At 32.8% G+C, this 16,563-nt stretch overlaps 2 protein-coding genes across 2 annotated transcripts in view; one reads left to right on the plus strand and one right to left on the minus strand.

The window, feature by feature from the left end:
• The first annotated feature begins 481 nt into the window (after positions 1 to 481).
• Positions 482 to 10,999, plus strand: LOC109544229 (eukaryotic translation initiation factor 4H). Its single transcript, XM_019914306.2, has 5 exons — positions 482 to 798; positions 5,815 to 6,104; positions 6,331 to 6,506; positions 6,653 to 6,851; positions 10,664 to 10,999. Exons 1-5 carry the CDS (start codon positions 767 to 769, stop codon positions 10,804 to 10,806), a joined length of 840 nt encoding a protein of 279 aa, XP_019769865.1. The 5' UTR covers positions 482 to 766; the 3' UTR covers positions 10,807 to 10,999.
• Positions 11,000 to 12,339: 1,340 nt separating this feature from the next.
• Positions 12,340 to 16,563, minus strand: part of LOC109544227 (flotillin-2) — a gene marked incomplete at its 5' end in the record, with an annotated part of 16,470 nt that continues 12,246 nt past the window's right edge. The window contains 4 exons of the mRNA XM_019914296.2: positions 12,340 to 13,450; positions 13,705 to 13,888; positions 13,946 to 14,160; positions 14,226 to 14,345. Coding sequence (XP_019769855.2) covers positions 13,250 to 13,450; positions 13,705 to 13,888; positions 13,946 to 14,160; positions 14,226 to 14,345 — 720 coding nt within the window. The remainder of the gene's footprint in view (positions 13,451 to 13,704; positions 13,889 to 13,945; positions 14,161 to 14,225; positions 14,346 to 16,563) is intronic.

Consider the following 16,563-nt stretch of genomic DNA (forward strand, 5'->3'; position numbering starts at 1 on the left):
CGTGTTAAAATTCTGATATAAAATATTTCCATGGTTTCCCCAAAATCAACAAAAGGTATTACGTTATTTGTCAAAAATGCTAAACACAAATAGTGAAATTCGAAAAATACTTCGCCCATTTTCAAGTGCATTAATCAAGTTCCAACGAACAAATATGTGTGGGCGCATATTGCTGCTAGCGCAGTAGACACAATATTTAAGAAACATAAATGTTCCTAGAACAGGGTTACCAATAAATGCCATAGTGAAGGCGCATTGTCAGATTGGGCGATTAATAACGAATTGAAAATTTTCGGCTTCATTCTTCTAAAGCTTAAATTTTAAATAGTCACTCACGGCGCAGCAATATTTTAACCCAGTTAAATATCGGGTGAACAAACGGAAAGCTTAATCATTTTTTAATTGAATGCTCTTAGTTGCTTAGATTATTCGGCCAAGTATTGGAACTAAATTAACAGGCGGCAACCTTGCATATGGCGACCATGGAAAACTGTAGATCATAAACAAGGAAGAGATATCCCTGGTTCCGACTAGTTCACTTCCTTTTTGTCATCGAAGTTTCCAGCTTGACAACTTATGGTGTTAACGCTTTTTGATTAAATCTGAATAAGATCATCCTCTGAGCAAATTTTGCTAAGTTAATATTGAACAAGTGATCTAAATTATTCAGTGAAAGAACCGCATCATCCAAAATGAAATGATTTGTTGGCCATTTTTGCACCGCCGCTTGACATCCATTTGCGCACACGCAAGTCCCGTGTAAAACATGGCCGGTAGAAGTTCGTTCGACGACAATAGGTAATTTTCTTTATTTTTAATAACAATTAACCGTCGCAGTGGCTGCAGAATGCATTAATTAGGTCGTGGGTAAGCCACATGCTGTATAATATTGAAATCTAGCTCTCATCACCAGGTTTTATGTTACAAACTCATTAACTCAAAGCTTCTATAGGGCACATGCTTATTTTTTCCAAGCATTTTTCTATGTAAAAAAATAGTCCTTGAAGATCTCCGGGAGTTTGGTTTTGTTTCTCGTTGGATCGCATTATTATTATATAATTAATGCATAGTCTACGTAAATGTGTAAATTCCAGCTTACGCTTAGCCTTTGCCCAAGTACCTACGCCGAGGGACGGTTTTTTGGATGGCTGTAAACATGTTGTGGCAAGGGCTTGTACATGCATAATTGTAGATTTGTACATTTTTAATTTTTTGACTGATAGAAAAATGTCCGATTATCATTGCCTAAATGAATGACATGAGCTTTGGTGGAATACTAGGTATATTTTATCCCATTGCATAAGAAACACTCAATATGTTCAAAGCGGCGTTTGGTATTCTTAATTGATGCTGCAAAAGTAAACTACTTGCTTAATATAAAGCAAGATTTATATCTGGAATTAATGTAGGAAAATATTATTAACTGTCCTATTCTGATCGAAAAGAAATAAAATTATACTTGTTGGTAACTTAATTTCAGTTTTCAGGCATTTAATGTGTCTGGGCTACCCATTAGCCATGGTCGGTCGAAACGTCACGCCAACAGTTATTCTCCTGTAACCATTATTTAACTTTGTTAACGGGTCAGGTAATAAATATTCTACTCTAGAACTCTGATCGAACACTGAATGATACGTTGAATCAGCCAACATCCATTTCGTAAAATCTTCCTCTAATATAACTATAACCGATAAGACAAATTGGTGAACTCTGTGATAAAAACTCAGTATGTACAACAGGGCTTTCCAAACTTTCTATAATGAACTTCGTAAACCCAGAAATTTTAACAAAACACTTAGTTTAATTTAACTTAAGTTTGTTTCTGTAACTGTTGTGGCAATTGTATTTTTATTACTATTATTAAAACGCATTAAGGTAACTGCCCCTATGATGGGCCATATAAGGTATTTTGACCTAAATCTCTATTGCTACTGACTGAGAGTAGTAAGTACATACCATAGTATATACATTCTACTAGTATACTATGTATATACTTAGCACACTGATAAATAAATGAGTAGATCTTGAATAATTATTTACTTATTAAAGAGTTAGCGAAAATAAAAAACAGATAACACTAAAATTAACAGAACTTAAAAATATCTCAACGTATAATGAAACGCATGGATAGTTATCGAATCCCTTATAGGTTTTTAAATTTATCTAGCACATTTATCAAGCGTTCGCTTTAAAATTTCTGTTATTGTAAGGTTGATTATAGAAAAATTGTGTTTTTTCTTGTTCTCGTTAAGCATTCTTAACTTAACACTTGTGATCGACTTAAAATTTAACATTTTCAGTCACTGTCACTTTATAATTTTCATCCCTTGCTAATCTATCAAAGTTTTTTTTTGTATTTTGAATTGTGTGTATTTGAGCAACTCCAGTAGGTGTGAAGCGTTTTGGTAGTGATGCAATAATTATCGTTCTTTTTCTCTTGTCCACCGAGCGAGATGGAAATTTGCTGTAATTTAACGTATGTCTTTCATTAAAATGTTACAATTCGCGGAAGTTCGGAGGAATATTAATATTATTGAAGATTTAATTTATTGGCGAGTGCTGGCAGTTTTGCCAATTTTTCCAATTTATCATTTCCATTTAAAAAATGCATTTTCTATGTTCTTGTATCTGTTATTTGCTATCAATGCATAAGCAATAAAATGGTGAGGGCGAACAAATGTTCATTCTGCTCATAATTTTACTACCAACGCTTAGGTCTTGTGAGTCTTGTTGTTTTCTATTTCCTTTATAATTTGACTGCAGTTTATCACGACGAAAATAACACACTTTGTCGCTTACAGTTAGCGCCAATTCACTGTTCAAATGAGGCAAATTAATAGCAAAACTGAAGAAAGTGATTTATTTTCCCATTTAATTGTTTACATTATGCAAGTTTAACCTCACGTTGCAACTTTAAATCATTTAAATGCCTTTTTGTCTGCTGCTCTTGTAAAAAGTGAATTGGTATTTTATAGAGAAAAACAAAATTAACAAACAAAATTAAAATGTACACTTACATCAAGCAATATTAAGGACGAATGTTTAATTTATCAACAGTGAAAAATAAAGAGAATTTTCAAAAAGTTGCTATAAAACCGTGCTCTAACAATAATATCTGATTCAATAAAAATACATATTTTCAAATAACTGTGAAGAAACGCTCAAGCTGGCAACCACATAGTAGAAAGAAAATATTTCGAGTCAATCTCGGATATGACTAAATTTCAATATGACGTCACTGCCAAATAGCTCGAGATTGACCACTTTAGTCGCTACTGATTTCATTGTAAGGGAAAAAATATACATATTTTAGTTTATTTATATTTTTTGACGTTTCAGAATATCTGATTTAAAAGTCAATGATATTTACATATGATATATATTTATGATACAAGAGCGTTCACTGTTCTAGTAAATTTCCGAACATGCAACTCACTTTTGGCGTCCCTTAAAAACGAAGCGAAACAAGATTTTAAAGTACTTTACTCAATCGCCCGGATTTCTACATATTTTGATCTGGTTTCCTTTTACATTTATTTCCTAAACTATGCTCCATAAAAACTTGCCCTTCTCATATGTTCCGTGTTCATTTGTAAAGAAAATTTTGATCTATATAATTCGATTCTAATTATAGCAACCATCTAAGAGGAAAGTTGTTTCTTTACTGAACAAATATTTCAAGTCTATTTGGCTCCAGTGAAGCGTAACATTCTTAACATCTACAATCAACTAAAAAATGAACAATTTCAGTTACAATCCTGTTATTATTATGTGTATTTGAGTAAATACACAAGCATACATACAATATGTAATGGCATAAGTGTATATTAGTTGAGTGGTTGGTTTCTAAGCGAATTATTTTTTGTAAAAAATCTCATTTTATTTATGAAATCGATCATTATGAGAATCCTGATGATTTTGTTGGCTGAAAGCTTTCGATGACTCGGAGTGTTCCTGAAATAACTGCATACAATAATTTATTAGTTTTATTCTCGGTGATTCCTTGTGAACAGTTTCTTCATATTTTTAATCCAACGTACTGGTTTCGTTTTTCATGTGCCACTTGCTTCGAAGATATTTGCATCAACTGCTCTTCTACCTTGACTAAATCGTAGAGAAACTGTCGAAGAAAAAAGTGACTAAGTATTATTTCGACACAAATTTACTGGCTGTGTCCCAACTATTAATAGTGTTTTTATGGCTCACTTTGCTTCTTGCGTTTTATTTATTTTCCATTAAATTAGAACTTATTGAACTACAATCGGTGGTATGCTAATGATCAGAAAACGTAAATAGTATTAAAGGAATTTCAAATATGGGCATATCCAATAACCATAAGAAAACTTGGATGTGCAATGCTAAAATTCCGAAAACGGCCCTTAGCAAAATTGACCTTTGGTAATTGTCAGAAAGACCTAATATTTTAATGGGGTTTTAAACGTATCGATATCTATTTTAAAGTATATATCAACACAGATAAAAGGCAGGCATCTTTGTAATTGAAGGCAATGACTTAAAGGTATTATCATCTAATTTGAATTATTTTCATCGAAACCAGAAACGCGTCATATTTCCCCATAAGGAAATTTTAAGCATGTGTGCCAGGTGTATGAGTAGAAGATCGCTTTTTCTTGGTTTCATCTTAGGCTTGGAATTAAATTATAGGAACAGTAGCTTAACATTTTCGCCGACTTTGTAAATTATCATATCTTATTAATTAAATCTTCAATGGGGAAATAATGGATTTGGAACAATGTGTTACTAATTTGTTTTAAGTGATTCTCATACAAGATCTATTTTCAAACCCAAAACAGGTGATCATCAAATGAAACATTTTGTTGTATTGATTGAACATTTAATGTATTTTCAAATAATTAAATGTTCCTTCTTGCAAAGTTAATTTAGTCTAAGAATTAAGAGAAGATATTTGATTGCTAGGTTTATTTTCTATAGTCGTATTGGATAATATCATGTTGGAATCCGTCATAATAAAGTTACTTGTTAATAAGCCATTGTTTCAAAGCTGATTTAAAGACCATCATTTCTGCCTATTGCCAGCCCCAATTTGCGACAAAATGTACGAGGATAGCTAGAAGAAACTTAACTGAGAAATCGATTAAATACAAGGGGAAAATAAAAGCCATTAAACATAATAGGACAATTTTATTGGGATTTAATTGCAGGTTACATCATATGTGCTTATCTGCGTATGAAATTTTTGGTTTCCTTATCTTCAAGCACTGCACTACAGTTTTTCACGTTTTATTCGTAAGACAATCACTTAGTTTATTGAAGTTAAAGTTTGACAAGTAGATTCACGATCGATGTTTGGAACGGTAATTTATTAGAAAAAATCCGTGTTTTGTAACTGTTTCGCGGCTCGCTCGCCATAAGATTTGTTACTTACACCCACCACACATACAAATCTTGAAATATTAACTATTTTGATATTTTGATCGCATCTATTGCACGCATTTATATGTTTCTATCATCAATAAACTGCCTTATAAAAAATGTATTCTCATGGACCTTACATTTCGTCATGTTGGATCGAAATTATGATATTGCTGTTGAGCAGTTTGAAGCATAGGAAAACATAACTTATCCAGCCTTCACGTGATTTTGCCGTTTGACCTACAATTTGGCACCAAATCGGATGCTACCGAACAAAAATTTGTGAATCCGCATTAAAAACTGGTCGTCATGAACATCTCTTACATATATAAGTCAATTGCTGCAAAATCGTTAACATAATAGTCAATATTCAAATAAACTTTGTAACTTCATGTACTTACGTGTATTATTCTTTTTCAGGGATTATGGAGGCGGCGGTCGCCGAGGAGGCAGAAGACCATTGCCAACTGAACCACCATTCACCGCTTATGTAGGCAACTTACCTACAGGAATAGTGCAGGGCGATGTCAATCGCATTTTCAATGATTTGCATATCAAGAACACGCGCTTGGTTATGGACAAGGAAACCGACAGGTTTAAAGGTTTTTGCTATGTTGAATTCGACACTCTTCAGGATTTGGAATCTGCTGTTAATATGAATGGAGAAATCGAAGTAGAAGGAAACATTATTAAAGTCGACGTAGCAGAAGGTTAGCATAAATATTTAGCGTTCATATTTGCTGTATAGATCAGGAAGGAATACATCAAGTGAAGGCATAGACAGCATGTAGATGCTAGAATGTCAAATCTAATTCGTCCATTCTTTTATAAAACTCGTTTTTAAGATATCAATGGATTAATTAAGGCCGCTCTAAAAAAATGTTTATTATTCGTGTTCGTTTCCGTATAAGTGCTTATATTTCTTTTTTATTGCAGGTAAGAGAAATGACCGAGGCGGAGGATTTGACAGAGGTGGTCGAGGTGGTGGAAACCGCATTAGAAGCGGAGGTTTTCGAGGTGGCGATCGACCTCAGCATGGCGGCTACAATGACTCGGACATGGACAGAAGAGGAGGTGGAGGACCATCACGAGGAGGTCCAGGAGGTTTTCAGGTTGGTTTCACTAATTAATTTAAAGGATCGAAATGGAAATGTTGGCTTGCATACATCGTTTATTTGCATTAAATCAGTGATTTACGAATGATTCCGATACAGACCATAAAGTAATACATAAAGTTCGACCTGTTGTTTATCGGCAGGATGGACAACGTGGCGCTCACAGAGGAAACTATGGAAACTTTGCCGGCGAAGATTCATGGGGTGGCGGGCAAAGGGGCGGCGTTCCAAGAACGGGAGGTCCCAATAACTTTGGTGGCGCTCAAGCGGCCCCTAGAAGAGGGCCTCCTGGAGCGGGAAATGAAAGACGATTTAACGATGATGTACCTGCAGCAGCACCAGGTAAGTTTGCAAAATAGTTTAAGATACGATAGGCGGTTTGCTGAAAACGGATCTATTTATTTTGGATCTCTAACGGCCGGTATTATTAATCACAATCGAATCTTTAGGCGTTTTAGGATTAATTTTGTTGTTACCGAAAAATTATTGAACAAGATTTTGTTTGCTCGCGTAAAGTAAGATGCAATACCAAAGTACTGGGAAAACTTCGGAAATGTATGGGAATAATTAGCGCATAACGTATTCTGTCATATATTGGAAGACTTACCTATTCATCTTGAATCGTTGTGTCCTTCCAAAGATACTGCTTCTCGTTAGTTGATTTCTTTCGGAACTTGATATGGCCTGTGTTCTAATAATGCAACTGCACGTCTTTTAAAGAAGTTTTTGCAAAATTAGCGTCATTTCTTTGGGAGTATTCGGCAAATATAGAGAACATAGTAAAAAAAGTATTTTTAGAAATGACCGAGCTAATCGCCAAAAACTAGATCATAAATTGAGGAAACCTGCAATGGCGTTTTTCTCATTAACATTACGTAAATACATATTGTTTCTGTCTACCAATCTCGCATTTTGCGTACGATTACAAAGTAAGGATTTTCGGACAAAGATAACACAAAATTGTCTAATATTTTGTGGTTAGATATATTTTAATACACAGTGTAAATTACGGCCAATGGCGAATTACATACACGTTAACGGAGAATGAAAATTTGATCCTTTCAGTTGTGTGACGTTGCTGTTTATATATTATATAATTTTATATGTATGATTCGTAGACGTATCTACGCTGTTTTGGAAGTAAAAACTAATTTCATGTTCTTAACATAACATAGTCTCAATCTCTCAATCAAGAGGGGTTTGGAAATTAGTGATGTTTCGGCTAAGATAACTACGTCTTCATTTACATTTTTTCAACGGAACTCCAATAAACATAAACACTAATTTCAAGACACCCTGTATAATGAAGAAGAAATTTATGTATTTGAGTCTGAAAAACTGATTTATTGGGGCTATGTTATGATAAAAAATTTATATTACTTGTTATTTTGAAAACCGCTTTAGACACAAAGGGTCAAACATAATTAATCAGATCTTCAGCTCAATCGACATATGCAATAATACACATACAGCCTGTCGTATATATAAAGCGGCAACGTCACATTTGTTAAATATTTTATATCTGTAGAGCAGAGCCGATTACGTTGTAAACATTTGCAGAAAGCTCGGACATCGCGATCTTCGTAAACGTCTAATAAGTCATCGACCGCAAATCTGTGAATTTTTCAGGAAGGCTGCCGAGATATTTTCTATTATCATTAATAATATCAATTGTTCAATTGAAACTGAGTTTTTGTGCCTTTCGAGTTAGGGAAAATAATGTTGCTCACTTGTATCTTTAGAAGCGATTCGCTCGAAAAAATTTTCGTAGATTTCGAGATAAACACCTTTAAAGGTGCAAACCACTCGTGCTTGCGAAAAGTCAAGAAGATTTTTCTAGCTGTTCGACTCAACACAAAACCTTCTTGCATTCCGATTATTAACATTTTTTGAAAGTTAGTTGCGGCAATGATCGCATGTGAAATACGTGTTCATTCTCTGTCTATGATAAAACCAGATACATACACTAATTTAAAAAAAACAAGAACAAACGACGAAAAACACAATTTTATTCAGCATCCAAATTACATTAAGCATTTAAAATAAAGTAGTTAATATCATAAAGTAGACACTAGTCGATAATTATATGTAATACTGTAAGGAAATCATAAACGTGGCTTACGAAATTAATTGGGAAAAATTAAGGAAACCATCACTTTTTTTAGATAAGTTGTATGATTGAAGCGGATTACTATTTTTAAAACCTTTTAGTTGGATATTTCACTGTATAGTACAAATTCTATATGTTTAATCTAAATAATAAAAAAACGACTGCTACCGCTTTTGCTGTAAGAGGAAATTCTCATTATAACTGAAAATGGTTTAGATAAGTACTTACAATTCAATCGCAAATCTCAAAATTAGTTTTAAAGAATACTTAACAGAGTATTAGTAAATTTTCACGTAAAGATTGTAGGCTACAAATCTGTAAAATATTCTTTTGTAGATATTTCGCGTTTTGCAAATTGTCAAAGATTTTTGACTGACGTAAATATCATTAATAAGTTAATCAGATATTTAATTGAGCTGCTTAATAATTATATTATGTTACATTCATTAAAGTTTATTTGGTCTATTTCAGCTTTTAGATTGTGCTGCCATTTATAACTTAACTAAAACGAACATAAGACCCAAATTTTAGCTCAATAAAATAAACTTTCGTTGATTTGTCTTTTTTGTTCATTCTTTGCTTGTTGTTTATGCATCTGCAGACGTTGCTATTAAATTTTGTGACAATTATCAATCACATGTTAACAATTACGTGACCTTTAAAATTCTGCTTTCTTTTAATATATGTGCGATGTTCTTCAATTCTTTTATTTAATGGTCTTCACATTTTCCGTATCAAATAATAAATAACAGGACAACAATAAACCTCAAGACCGACCATCAAGCATTCACTGTTATATGAACACATTAATGACGATCAATCATATAAAAAACATGACTTCATAGATCACATATTTCTTAACATGCGGTTAATATTTGTTACAAACAATCCAATGAAATCAACTTCGACAAATGAACGTAAAATTAAACAAACTGCATAAATTTTAATAAGTCGACATAATTCATTAATTGTATCACATTCATATTTACTATAACTTATTCATGCTCACTATCTCTCTCTCTCTTTAAGTACATCTTTCCATACATAGTCCGGAAAACCTACACCCAAATAAAGAATTATTGTATAAAAATGTTTTAATTAATTTTAATTATCTTTATCTTCTAACAATGAGATTTTACTCCAAGTCAAAAAAACTTGGGCAATTTGCAAGAAACGAAATATTCTACAGATACAATCCTGTATTTGACTATTTATATACTCTTTTTTACRTATTTTGAAAATTGTAGCAGATCGAACTGYCGAAAGTTCGTTTAAAATTAATTCCATTTTTAATTAGAATTTTCTCTTGCTTTATGTGCCTAGKATTSTCTTATCGTAGGTGGTGATGATCATTTCTTGATTAAGTTTTTTTTATACAGAATTCATTCTWTTAAGAGCACTCGTTATCAATTCCATAACTCAAGATAAGTGAGGTTTTCAAGAYATCACATTTTTAGGCRGAATACCGAATAAAAAGGCTTTGAAAATAGTTTTCCTTGTCGCACTTTGCCACYCAGGTGAAMACAAAACATTATTTTAGGGATGATCGCAAAATGTTATTAAAACATGTGATATACAGGGTTCACAATCTGAAAATGTTATTCAGCTAAGTAACCGGATATTATTTCTCTTCGCGTAAAGATCACGTGAAGAGAACTAATATTCTTATAAGGTAGCACCCTATAAGTTTAAAATAGTGCGTTTCATAGAATTTTATACACTTGTTTATCAAGCAAAACGTAATCGCGACAAAACTGTGAACAGACAGAGAACATATTAAAATTGGACCGCCAAAATTATTTGAAACAGATAAATTGGGCTTATTTCYTGTGATTACATAAAAACGAAMATTTMTATTTCTGATGGAGCCAATAATCAATTGCCCCCAAGGCAAATGTTTTATTCGGTGTAGTTGGTTTTTGAAAATAGTTAAGAGCTAAGGAGTAAAAAGAAAAGGAAATAATCAAAGGAGCTTACCTTGAGTAAACTAAAAAAATTAGTTAACTGTTGCCTGTTATTAATGATCTTTATTTTTGCTTTATAGATACAAGCGGTAGACAACGGCTGAAGTTGCTACCTCGGACAGTGAAGGACCCTGTAAACAGTCTTGCAGAGTCAACGAGGAATGCAGCAATATTTGGCGGCGCAAAACCTCGTGAGGAAAAGTTATCCGAAACGCGCGAATAAGTAAGACTGACGTTCGCCCAGCATCCGCCATTATCGAAAAAAAAATGAGTGGGTGAAGCAGTGTACTAGTGACGTTGTGCGGTAGGGAGAGTCGGGAGTGAGAAGAGACTTACTTGCAAAAGGAGAAAATATAACCACTCTCCTCTATTCCGCTTGACACATTAATATAGCTGCAATAAATATATGTAAAGTTTTTGTTTTAATTTGGATATTCTACCAGATCACACCCCTGATCCATCAGAGAATTTTCTTTTCGACCTCGACTCCCCCTCAGGTAACAAATCGCATTTTGTGATTAACAGCTTTCCTCGTTATAGAGTGACGAAATATACATAGACAAGCTTTGTTGTATCGCACACCATATATTTTAAAACGAATATATTGTTTTGTTTGTTTTGGTCCCAGTTTTTGTGTGCATCAATGAAATGAAATCATTTTCTAACGACCGCTCCTATGCATTTAAATTATAATAATTGTCCGAATCGTATTAATGACCTATTTAATATATTTATGTCTGTTAATTTTAAATTAATATTTTTAAACAACTTGACAGTGAAGGAGAATATATTAGAAGCAGTTATTGGTATCAAACTGAATGGCAAGAGAGCACTATTAAATTATCATGTGAACTGCACTGATACAATGTTGCTTATAACACATGACAGCTTTACATTTTTAATAAATCAATTAAAATGAGGTTAGTTGGTAGAAAGAATTATTGCGACCGACATCTAAGAAAACTGCTTACAAAATACGAAGATGTAAACATATTAATGAAAACCAGATACACTATTTACTAGTCATTGTCCTCTTAATATTTTAAATATCTTTTGGTCAAAAATGTTAATAAATAGTATCCAGGTTAACAATAGTAAAATTTTACAATTTATCAATAATTTATGTGTTTTATAAGCAATTTTCGCAATTGCCTGAGTCCATAAATCTTCAAACTAGGCTCCATTTTGATTAAAAGACATTGTATTAGTGGAATCATATGTATATTGATGGAACAGTTCGTCTCTTCTATTGTAACTATTTAATATATATTTAATGAACAGCTCTAAAAATTTCAGAACGACGTCACGAGGCTCACGTTACACACACTGTGTAAGTGTTTGAATGTATGATATATATTAATAATAAAATTCTGAAAGATTTGTTGAAACTTTTTGAAACATGCTTTCTCCCGTTTTTAAGCGTTAAATTTATACCAATAAAGAGCGCATCGTCATTATCTAATCTTGACGTTTCCTTATATTTGCAGGCGTGCGAGGTTCAGTTGATTCTATCAATTTAAAATTGAACATATATTTTACGCACTTTCGATACGGTGATAAAGACGTTTTATAATTAGCTTTTTTCCGAAATTAAATAGGTAGCTACCATCGAAAAACGTTAAGTGCAAGTTTTCGTCATTGCATCAATCTATTTTTCAACAAAATATACATATTCTACTGAGAACAAAATGTTGATTTTGACAAACTAAACTAGGAAATGGTATGAGTATTAACGACAGACAATTGGAACGAAGGCTTTGAAAGATTGGTCGATTTTATATTTTGTAACTGTTGACGCTATTATGATTACGTAAACCGTCCTTTGAAACAACAATAATAAAGATTCACTACTCTAATCCACTTTGACTTCATAGAAATAATATCCACAGTATTCAAATACAAATACAATTTAAGATAAACATACACAAAAAGATATCTATGATACTATTTTAATTAATATCATGTTGGAATGCATCATAACTTCTCATTCCTTATTTAATACACGCAAGTAAGGAGGTAACACACAAATGCTAATAGTGTAACTGAATTACACATTCGAGAAAAATAACTGGGATTTAGGGAGTAGAAAAATATAAATTGCTACTTTTTAAGCTGCTAGAATAGATACACATCTAGGCAGAAACTCTAAATAAGTTTAAAATCAATTTTACAATGAACACCATTCGAGAATCAACAAAGATCTGCAGTGTTTTCAGGCGTTTTTGGTGTTTAAATGCAGATACTGTATAGATTTTTACGTTACTTCGTGCTGATGTTATTTTATAAAATTCATTTGTGATGCATTGCATTAAATTATATGGCGACTGCACAAAGCTACTAAGCGGAGTTTGAAAACAGTTCCGGACATTTTAACAAAAATATTCCAGGTTTTCACTGGTTTTGAAGTCACATCGTGGTAATCACTGAAATCATTGTACATTACCGGCTGTGGTTGTTTCACGTATTAAGAATCCACGTTAGAAAAAAAATAATCTAAAAGTTTACCTTTCTTGTTTGAAGAAAATCATTTGCATCTAACATGTTTTAATGGATGAAACAACCATAACGCAACACCGTTCATACTACGAATATTTGCAATTGTGTTAAACAGACTCGTATACACACACACAAACATTCCTAGTATTATTCCAAACTTACATACAATCTCATTTTACTGGGGCAACGGTGTTTTGAGTTGCTCCAGGTATTTTGCCTAATACTTTCGATAAGTCGATACCGGTGAGGGCATTAACAGTTGGAGGTATTTGGCTTACCAATCGGGCGATTTCACCAGTCGTATTGTCTTGTCCTCCAATGAGGACTATTTCTTCGGTTTTTGCTAATGGGGCCGCTACTTCGGCAGCAATCTGCAACCAATGATTAATTTCAATTTCAATTCAATTTTTCTTTTACTATGTCACCAAATTAAATTTTACAAAATTGCAATTATTTAAAACACATAAATGGACTGAAAACTGGAATATATTTTTAAACTAAAGAAATTCAATTGCAAGAATTTAAAACTTGTCATCAAAAGTTCAAATTTTTTTAGAATTGATTTCCAACACGTTAAAGAATACACGGTTTTATATAACTGAAAATTTAAAGATAGGGATTTTACCTTAGGTAAGGCATCCAATACCATACTCATTATGGCGGCATCCCCATACTGTTTATAAACAGCAGCCTTCATTCGCATTCTTTCCGCATCAGCTTTGCCAATGCTTGCAATTGCTGAAGCTTGGGCTGTACCAATCATCTTAACTTTCTCGCTGTCAGCTTGAGCTTTTTGGACTGTTTGAGTACTGAAAATATGATTTCATTGAACTAACGAAAATACCAAGTAGCGCCTCAACTCTTACCCCTTTCCTTCAGCCAACATTTGCATCTTGTAGCTCTCGGCTTCTGCGGGCAATTTAACAGTGGCATTCAATTCCCTTTCTTTTCTTTGTACCTCCTGTGTTTCGATTTCAATTTGTTTTTTTCGTTCTACAACTTCGATTTGGATTTCTTCGTTTCGGATTTTTTGTCGAATCTTGGCGGCTTGCAGCTCGTAGGCCAGCTGAGCTTGTGCTTTCTGAAACATTAAAACATTATAAGAATGATTTACTGTAGGTATTATGGCGCAGTTAGTGTACTTACTGCCGTGTTGATTTCTTGGTCAAAATTGGCTTTTTGGAGTTTGTACATTCTTGAGTTATCTTCAATTTTTGTGTCTGTTGAATACTTGATATCCATTGCTGATTTTTGGCATTCTGCTTCCTACGACAATAGAGAATAATATTAGGTTTTGCGCCTTGCTGCATGAGCCGACCAACTTTCATGTATTGATGGAACACAGTTTACAGGAAATCTAAATGTGGTAGTAAACATTTTTTGGAATTTTTTTGAAGAATATATATTTTTTAATTTCCAGATTCCAAATCAACATCCATGTTGCATCTAAGAAAATGAAGGTTTTAAATGAATAAAAGCGGAAACGATTAAGAATAATGAAAAGAAGTGATGAACAATGCGTACCAAAATGCTTGTATGAAAACTTGGAAAAACTTCTCTAATAGAATAATTTTAAAAAATTAAGGAGAAAGTATACAGATAGTAAGTAAAAAAAGTTAATTAGTTTATGCGAGAAACTGCTAGCTAGTTTATAATAAAAATTTGTAAAAAAAATAAAAATAATAAGTGTTGAAGTTGTCTATTGCATGATGTAAGCTGGACGGAAAATCTCGAAAGCGGATGAAATCTTCAACAAAATTAATGGACCTCAGAACCAAGTTCTGGGAGTTATTTTATACTCGAGCATTTACCACTTTCTCAAAGCGAAAGAACGCGATGGTTTTATCATAAAATGAGTCTTACTTAGGAACAAATCCACATAAAGTTTAATTAAAATATATCGTAACATTCACCCGAAATGACCAAAACCCCAAATTCTTCAAAGAACTCAAAAGTCAGTTTGTTTCTTTTTCCGCCAAATTAAGGATTACGAATGGTCTACAATCCAAAAACAAAAATATGGAATACAAAGTGAGAAAAAAAACAGTTACAAAAAAGCAAAAAAAAATCGAATTATTCATTGGTTTTATTGCGAGATGAAAATTTCAATATGATGAGCCATTCTGTACATCATAGGGTAAATTCTGATAGTCTAAAGCCTGGACTCAAAGGTGCATTAACTTGTGCGACAATACTTTCCAGGGCGTGTTTCAATTAACTTGCATTATTCCATTTTATAACTTTTATTTGCATTTAAGCCTATAGCATATTAAATGGCTGCTTTTAATAGCATTTGCAGAGCAAATGACCTTTTAAATGATTTGGATTTTAATGTAACATTTTGATCAGGATTCAATACGTAGGAAGTACCTACATTGAATGTTTAACTGAATTTTACTGAGAAACACTATATGTTTCAAAAAGGCGTAAAGTGCATCAGTTATTCATTAAATATATGTAGGCAATATTTGAAAAAAAAACGTACCGTAGCTCTAGGATTTGATTATGGAAAACAATTGTTTTTAAAAAAACTTTTATTTTACGAACCAAAAGATTTTACAACAGCAAAAATACTCGATAAACACTCTCGAATTTATAATTGGCATAACCCACCTGTTCTTGAGGCATTGCGACGTGCAAAAAAACACACGAATGTCTATCAAGGTGTTTAACTTGATGCTGTGTTAGTTTGGGCCAAACAAATATTTTTGCCAGAAAAAGTTATCAGCAAGTTGCTATGAATTTACCACATGAAGCGCATCCAAATATTTAAAAAAAGGCGTGCTATCAATAGAATGCAAGGGATATTTGGGTTAAGACCTCAGTTAAGACTGATTTGTTGGTGTCGAAGGCGCTGTTTATAAAATACTGCATCGACAGTTATGCTCTAAAATATACATTGGTCTTCATAAGTGATCATATAATTCCTCCCTCATTAAGTCCGAGAAAATTGAGGTCTTAAATTTTCGAAGGGTTCCATCTTTATAATGTTTTTCTGTTTTTTTTTTAAATAAGCACTATATTACAAGTGCAATAAATACCCAAACTTGTATTGATTACATCAAATTCTTTTAACTCATGAGTTACACATTTTTTGGCATTACTTGGATCCCCATGAATGTTTTCCAAGTTTATTTTATTATATTCTAAGGGTTTTACTTTGTCTTTCACATTTTCGTTGATCTCAATTTTTGGAGGTTTCGGAAGTTTTTGGAACAGTAAGTTGATTGTATCTGGGTTTTAAGGCTCAAAAGTTAATTCTTTATTTTTTTGTTACACATTTTGCTGGCATTATCAATGATCAAAATTAATTCCTGGGTTGCAGTCATTTATTGTCTCTATTTATCAATTAAAATACGTTTCGGTGTATTTTTCCACCGTCATCAGTTTTTCTAAAATAACATAGTTAAAAAAAAATTTCATTAATTTAAAAAACAATCACAGTTCGTCAACAGCCTCATCATATCACACATTAAAATACATC

The sequence above is a fragment of the Dendroctonus ponderosae genome, unplaced genomic scaffold (genome assembly GCF_020466585.1).
Source record: "Dendroctonus ponderosae isolate FM_Combo_2020 unplaced genomic scaffold, Dpon_F_20191213v2 Dpon_F_20191213_4, whole genome shotgun sequence".
In the NCBI taxonomy this organism is placed as follows: domain Eukaryota; kingdom Metazoa; phylum Arthropoda; class Insecta; order Coleoptera; family Curculionidae; genus Dendroctonus; species Dendroctonus ponderosae.

Coding starts and splice junctions, on each gene's coding strand:
- LOC109544229 (XM_019914306.2), top strand. CDS start 767: ATGGCCGGTAGAAGTTCGTTCGACGACAATAG. Junction 6,105..6,330: donor TAAAGTCGACGTAGCAGAAG/GTTAGCATAAAT, acceptor TTTTTATTGCAG/GTAAGAGAAATGACCGAGGC. Junction 6,852..10,663: donor TGTACCTGCAGCAGCACCAG/GTAAGTTTGCAA, acceptor TTTGCTTTATAG/ATACAAGCGGTAGACAACGG.